The 8,287-nt window shown below is 40.4% G+C and overlaps 1 protein-coding gene across 1 annotated transcript in view; it reads right to left on the bottom strand.

Moving 5' to 3' along the window:
- Positions 1-8,287, bottom strand: part of LOC108771354 (uncharacterized) — a 57,602-nt gene that overhangs the window by 29,083 nt on the left and 20,232 nt on the right. The window contains exon 2 of the mRNA XM_018536609.1: positions 3,272-4,980. Within this exon, the coding sequence (XP_018392111.1) occupies positions 3,272-4,980 (1,709 nt within the window). The remainder of the gene's footprint in view (positions 1-3,271; positions 4,981-8,287) is intronic.

Below are 8,287 nucleotides of genomic sequence, written 5' to 3'. Positions count from 1 at the left end.
AGAGAGAGAGAGAGAGAGAGAGAGAGAGAGAGAGAGAGAGAGAGAGAGAGAGAGAGAGAGAGAGAGAGAGAAAGAAGGGAGAGAGGAATAAGAAGAATATAAGGAGAGACTGAAGGAAAAAGGCGAATGTTCTTGTTCAACGACCGTGTCGTCTGATGCGCGCACCTCCCCCGCTCACACTCAAGTTTATCCTCCCTCGCAAGCTTTTATCACGACCCTACAGCAGCAGATGCTGGGTCAGGCCGATCGTCGTACCTGATCGATGATCATCCTCGGGATCGCTCCTCAGGACGTGAACGAACAACCGCTCTGGGTGATGCCTCAGAGATGTCTGAGGTGCCGAGGAGAGCGTGCGTCTCGTAACGGGTTCAGGAAACTCGATGCTCTCTAAAGCGTAGCACGCAGCGTGCGCGGCTTCCCGCCGCCGACGATTGGCCGTTTCCACCAGGCACGTGGAGCCGGTTGGCCAGGTAAGAGAACTCGGATTCACAGCTGCTCGGCGAGCAGAACCGTGCCGAGGCGAGGAATGTTTCAAGAGGAAGCGACAGAGTAGGATTGAGTGACGCCGTTAAGAGGAGTTGTATGCGTAGCGTACGATTGACTTTGACGTGATCTCGATCTTGATCAGCCCTTAATTAGTGACATCCGTCTGAACGAGTGGCCTTGGTAGCTTCGCTTCAAGAACTTGATTAATTTTTTAAAATATTGTAAATAATATGATTTTAAGATCTAATTTGCCAAGCGCAACTCGCGGACGTTAAAATCGAGTTAAAATAATTATTTACTCGCAGATAATCGCTGATTGTCCCGTTTTAAATCCTTTCCGCCGTTTACCATGCCAGCAGTAAAATTAATCACAAAAAATGGCCGTTATCTCTCCTTAAATCTACACCATATTTACAGATAATGAAGGTAGAAACCGCAAAGAAGTAAATCGCTTAAGATATAATTATCAAGTTCAGCAAACTGCTCCATGCAGAATGTATGAGAGAGATTGTTACCAATTAAGGATTAAAAGCGTCTCGAGTTTTCGAAGAATTAAGTATCCCACATCTTTCAATTCGGGTTGAGCATACGAATACTGAACCATCGTGTTACAAGCGGTGTTTCGCGGGTTGATACGAAATTCATGGCGATAAGCCGGCTTCCGTTGTGACTGCAGATCTTGCATTTGCATGAGATCTCTGGTGTGAGCGATCGTCACGCGCTGCTGATCGTAGAAGGGTGTACCTTCAAGGGTATCGAGGAGATAAAGGCAAATAATACACATTTACGATTCGCGAGTAACGAATTGTTGCGGAAGGCACGTCGAGTAATGTCGAGATTGCGATTACGTATAGAAATATTTATGTACTGTATGAAAATCGACAATCATAAGAAAGAGGAGAATCAATTATTCGGATGTATATTTCTTCGTGATTAAATATGTGACGAAGGTTGGAAAGTTAATCAAATAAATCGACAAGGTTGACGCGTTATTCCTTCAGCAATGCTATAAATAGTAAGAGAAACATAAATTTTTACTAAACTTAGCGCATCGATACCGCGGATTATGCGAGTACCCGCGGGTATTCGCGAGAATCTCTTACCTAGAGGCTGTCCGGCTGCTGTCGAAAAAAGAATAAACGAGATTAATCGCCCTAACGTGTAAAAACATATGCGTAGGAGTTACGTAGAGCGATGGCGCAATTAGTCTTGCAGAAATTGCTAGGAGGATCGGATCCACAATGCGCTCGCAGGAATTATCCGATGCAAGCAACAACCTGAACGCTGTTAAGTTATGGCGCTTGTATTTCTCTTGCGCAACGTGTGGAATATGAGCATCCGAGACGCGTTCTACGCCGAACCTTTGCAGCTTTACGTCACAAGCGCAAAGCAATCCTATCGATATCAAAGCACATAAATTATACAGGGTGTACAAAAGAAACCATTCAGCATTTATATAATAGATATAATACACACCAGACTATCTATCACATAAATGCTTTCTTTTTTACCACCCTGTATAATCTGATTTGTGTGCAAAGTCAAAAATATCACGACGTTTAAAATATTATAAATATTTACTAATTATAACGTTTGATAATTTTAATGATAAGCAATACCACACGAAAAATGATTAATTTTTCAGAGACGCAACGATCTCACTCACCATATAGACAAAAATGGAGCAAATCAGGCATTAATTATCGCGATGATTATAAGAATTATTTACTCCTACCTGTACAAACGAATGCGATGGCTCGAAGGAAAGCGCTCGTGCCCTCATTCGAGGCTGCGAATTTTCTCAACGTTTTATATTCATGAGAAATATTACACGTCATCGTCACAATGTTACGGTAGTGACATATTAATTAATTTTGACTATGAAAATAGTCGCGAGTGCGAAGTTTCGATTTATGTGAAAGGAAACGAGACTATCCAGAGGTCTGTTTTTTCTCCTGCACTGTCTGAACTACAGTGCATACAGTTGAAATGAAACAAACGTATATCTGATTCACTTCAACTTAATTGTTACACCGTATGCACTAATTCAGTTTATTTTTATTAAGATTTTCTTAAATAATGTCTGAATATGTTAATACTGCTCTCTGATTGGTCTATCTTAAGACTGTACTTAAGACAGTCTAAAATATAAGAATCGACCACATGAATATCACACACAGTCAAGAGATATTAATATCTTAAGACATTATTAAAGACAATCTTAAAATAAAAACGGAATACCGGCCAAAATATAACATTTCCGTGGATGTCGTTAAAAAATTTTGTGTGATTAATCAAAAGTTAAATCTTAAAAATCAGTATAAAACCATTATTAGAAATTTGCTGCTAACCAAAATCAATTGTCATTACGTCCTGTTATTGGTACGCAAAATTTCTTTATTTATTCGTCTAAATTAATCTGTATAAGTTTCAATCAACGTTCTCGGTCCTTTTTAATACAAAAGGATTAAATTAATACAAAACAATACGTAATACAAACTAGAAATTATGGTATGCATACTATTTGAGTCACGATCGTCTGTTGAAATATACAGATTAATCCAGACGAATAAATAAAAAATGTTCGCGCACCAATAACCGTGTAGGCTTTTAATAATAATCCTTAATTGACTTTTTAATCCTTTCTTATTGTTAGTAGATTCATTCTCAGATATGTATATTATTTATTTATATTGTTACATCACGATCCTATCGACATTTTTGCGTCCTTCCTTCGAGCCGCTTGAGCAGGCGGCGAGTTAATTCACGAAAAAAGCACACTTACGTCACAGGCGTTAGAAACATCGCTCGTTTCCGTCTCGTCCGGTGTGGCCAGGGGCGCGCGGGGGGACGAGGGTGCAAGGTAATCGTCTTGCTTCCCTTCATTATCGTCCCTCGTCGCGTCACATTCCGTCGCGACTGGCGCGTCCTCCGGTCGTTCCTCGGCGTCTACCGATTTTGTGGCCTCCTCGACTGTGGTCCACGAGTCGAGATTTCCGATCTGCTCGGCGACGAGCTGTCTCGTCTCCGAAAAGATCGTCACGCTCGTGTCAGACACCACAACCTCGGTTTTTTCGATGAAAGTCGAGTCTGACGCCGAGAACTCGCTCGAGGACTCGTCTACCGGATTCTGCACATCTTCCGCGACAAGACACTCGGGCGATTCGTTTTCCAGATTCGATTCCGATGTTGCTTGCGATTCGGCGATATCTGATGATACCACAATCTGGGGTGGCTCCTGATCGATTTCTTCGTTCAGCACACGGCGTTCTATGTCGAGGAATTCCTGCGTGCTAGCCATCTCCGCGGATATCTCGGACTGGCAGATGATGCCGTCGTCGGAGAAACAAACATCCTCCAGTTTCGAATCGATTTCTTCGAACGTTGCGGAGAGTGACGATTTATCCCGACGGATCGGCGATGTAGGAATCTCCTCTTCCCGCTCGACATAATTGTCTCCATAGGAATCATTAAACGTATCGATATGTTCGTTCGTGGAAGACTCTTTACTCGTCCTAGAGAACATCAGTTTTTCCTGTGGTAGATCCTGTGGACAGTACTGTAGACGTTCTTCACAATCGGGGAACCGATCAATCTGCTGGGAGCTATTTAGAAGCGGCACCTGGTCGGTCCATGTGTTCGAAATATCAATATCTTTCTTTTTTTCCCGGTTGATGCAATTTACTTCATCAAGTGCCTTATTCAACCTATCTTCCTCCCGTTGGTGTTTGTCCATGGGACAACTTGCAGGAATCGGAAAAGACTGGGACTTCGATCCATCTACTGAATCATTCGTGACATTGCCAGAGTCTGGATGATCCGTGGGAGGAGGAACTACCTTGACAATTTCCTGACACTCCTCACTATTGCTGCTAACATCGACAGCTTCGTCGCGGCTCGACTCTTGATCACCTTCGTTCGTTTTCTGAATAATTATCGGCGCAACGCCAGCTTTCGACTGCTCGATGAACGCCTGATTCTCTTCTTCGTCCGGTTCCGATTTCACAGCTTCGATGTTGGCATGTGGGGACACGTGACCATTTCGATGATCATATGGTTCCTCGATTAAAGAATAATGCCCACTCTCGGCAGCTATGAACTCTGTATTAACATCAACGAGATTATGCCGACAATCCAGGACGATTTTCTTGATTGTCTCCGGTTGAGTGACAACATTTTCGGTCTCTTCGACGACAGCATCTTCGTCACTTTTACTCGAGCAGATCCTCAAGGCTAGTTCACTCTCTATTAACTCTTGCAAGCTTTTATCGTCGTTCTCAAGCTCGTTACGCGTATTGTTTGTAAGTACGAGATCGTCATCGTCGCACAATGAAATTAGTTGGGTGTTACTCGTGGTTAAATCATCCAAATCAATCAAACCGTTGTTAGATTGTACACCGCACACCTCGTTCTTCTTGCTACTTACTACATTGATCGACTTCTTTGTCGCCACCTCCGCCATCGTGGATCCTCGTGCGATCACACCGTGGATACCTGAAACAATTTAAAGACATATAATTTAAAATATCTTTGTAATATATTTAATATACTAAGTTGCAAATTGTGCACCTCTTCAAAAATGTCAACACGATATAATCCTATTAAATTTTCCTATGTTTCAATATCTTAATGCCTTTATAAGAAACATTAAAAATATACATATTTTAAAATATAGTAAGAAAATTAATTCTCTCTCTTTCTCTCTTTCAATCTCCCTTCTCTTTCTCTTGTACAAGAAAAGTATAAATTTATAGAAATGACTGTGGATTAATACAGAGATGAAACTGGGCAACGGGAACGCAAAATGTAGGATCGATAAATAACACTTATGAGCAACCGGTTCTCCTATGTAATTTCGAGCTAGAAAGTGCGAGACAAAATAAAAATTCTTCGGGATGCGCTACTGCAAAACGAAAAAATGTAAGAAATTACGTATCAAATTAACGTTTTAAGTGATATAATAAAATAGATTAACATTTTAATTGATATAATAAAAATGACATTTATTTCGATGAAACAACGTTTTTCATATTGAAACATAAAAATACATAACACGTTTGTGTATTCTCGTAAAAAAAATAAATTACGCATACATATTAATATCAAGATCATCTTTATAAAAACAGAACTTTTATAAGATCGAATAAATTTCCAAAGATGGAAACTTATTTAAATATTCTATAATTTTGTTTTGCAACTTTTTAATCTTTTCATAATCACTGATTACACTAATTATAACGCGGAGATATTTAACATTAGAAATACTGGGAGGTTTATCATTATTGATCGTTTTTATTTCAAGATCAATATTATGTCTCTTGTGTAAAAGATTCTGAATCTTTTAGTTTTCAATAATTTTGTTTTTTATATTGAAATATTTAGTTCTTTATCATTTTTTAAACCTTTATGATAATTTATTTATTCACCCTATTCGTAATGTGGCAATATTTAATATATCTCATTTTAAGCCGTTTTCTATTCAACATACAACATAATAATGTGAGCGTGTGAATGCAATCTTCTCGACCCGCACAATTGACTTTCTTCGTATCGATATACAAAGAAAGCTCTTGAGATATACGTATATGGCAAACCATCTGCCACTCGATGAAGTAGCGCCGGTTTATGGTTATGCAAAATAAAGCCCGCGCAAGTGGTCATGCAAGATCATGGTCAAATGAATATGTAACGTGCCTGTTAGGCAACTTCTGACCAATTCAATATTGCTCGTTGAAATTTGCAACCGCAATATTTTGATGCAATTTTGCGGGCGATGATATATATAGTTAAAATTACTGGGATCTTATTCAACAAAAACAGTAACTCACAATGTGAATTTCTGATTTTTTTTTGTATTGCATTCGTTCATGTTAAATTTACATGAAGATCTATCGCAGATCTCTAGATAACAAATTGAAAAAGTAAATCACATAGATGAAAATTTAAGTAAATTATAATTTCTCGTATTGTGTTTTAAGAATATATATATATATATACATGTATGATTTATAAAACATTTTCTTTTTGTAAAAAGAAAAACAATTTTCTCTTTGATAATAGCGTTTTAGTTTCTGGAATATATCGTATTTTCGGTGCATCGTTACTACATTTAGTAGATATACGAGCGCTACGCTTTCGAGATCTCTCGGTCCCGCTTATGAAATCGCGGAAACCGTCGCAGTGGAATGCGGGCTGTCTTAATATTCTCATACGCGGATGTGTGGGTACCAAGACACACCAGGAGCACCAAGTCCATCGCGATATTAACGGAAGTTACGCCTCTATAGGACTCGGTCGCGACTGCAAACCGACGTTGTTGGCTGGTAAGCCAACCCTCCTATTATTAGCCATTCTGCAACGTCGCTTTTAAGCTTCTGCGACGGAATGCACTTTCAAAATATGAAATCCAAAACTGTTGAAAAATACTCTGTCGAGTCAGGCAAAACCGTTAATAATTACTTTGACATCCAGCGTTAAATATTTCAATAATCAAAATTCAAATCGAGATCCTATTGAAGACAAATGAAGACGACAGTTCCACTATTTGAAATTTCCTCGAGTCTCCACTCATAAAAATTATGCTAATTCAGGTTACGTAGCGTGTGAATTGAAAGTAGAAAACAATCTTGCAATTAGAAAGGTATGGCGTTTTGCGTCCCAATTCGTTTACGGCGTTTTACTTTAATGAACACGCATCTTCCTTCTTGGCTGCTCGAACGTTGCAACTCTCTTCGGTAATTTGACAAAATTCCAGCGCCGCGTACACAGATCCCCCAGCCGAAAGAGTTTATAAACAGAGGACCACACGGTGGTCGGCTCGATCCCATCGTAAACCGACACGATCCGGAGGGTTCAAAATTAGAAAGTGGCAATCTCACGCATCTTCGCCGCGCGCACTTCTTGGTTTCTCTCCATTTTCGAGACAGGGCGATATCCGAAATTGCGAGCGAATTTTTTAAAGCGTTCGCTGATACGTTTGTATCTCGCCTTTGAATCTCTTTTTCGCGCTGTTTAATTTAATCTCCCTCCCCGTCCACATCGTTCTCCCGTGATTCTATCTTGCCTTTTCTCCTTCTCTTAACGTTCTCGTCTAACCCGCTCTCTTTCTTTCTTTCTCACTCTTTCTCTCTTGCTCGTTTCTCTTTACTCAACGTTTCACCGAGGTCGTTCCTCGGGTTCACGACCGAGACTATGGAGGTATTCTTTCTCTCTCCCTCTCTTCCTACGTCTCGTTTTCTCCTTCAGCCTCTACGTGCCTCTACTCTCCTTCTGCTTCCATGCCTTTCCTCTCGTCCTGCCACCTCTCGTTCTCTCGTGTCTTAGCTTCCCTCTCGTTTCAACCTCTCTCTATTTTTAGAATGACACACTACCGCGATTCAAAGACGCGTGCTGGACGCATCGTACTCGTCCTCGGAAAATGTTCTGCCCAAATGCGGCGTGCAAACGAGAGTGAGCGTTATGGAAACCGAGAAGAAAGAGACGGGAGAATTTTTTCTCACTTAGGTCAAGCGACAGGTGCACACAATATATGCACCCTGCCGTGCTGTAAGGCCGAGTATAACCCTCGCCCAAGTCGCAGAAAAGTAAAACTCGAGAGATTGCCAGAGCAAATCATGAGAGATCAGAATAAGCGGGGTTTAAGAAGCCAAGAAAAGAGACAAGACAGCACGAAAAGAAGATGTGGATAAAAAATCTCGCGAGAGATTAACGTCTGAGTTCCAAGTTTAATTATTAAAGCATTTCAAAAAGATTGATCGATCAACATGCGGATAAAAATCTCGCGAGAGATCAACGTCAGAGG

This window comes from Cyphomyrmex costatus, unplaced genomic scaffold (genome assembly GCF_001594065.2).
Source record: "Cyphomyrmex costatus isolate MS0001 unplaced genomic scaffold, Ccosl1.0 scaffold157, whole genome shotgun sequence".
Lineage (NCBI taxonomy): Eukaryota > Metazoa > Arthropoda > Insecta > Hymenoptera > Formicidae > Cyphomyrmex > Cyphomyrmex costatus.
Note: the sequence above shows the minus strand (reverse complement) of the source record. Positions and strands in the feature narration are given on the sequence as shown.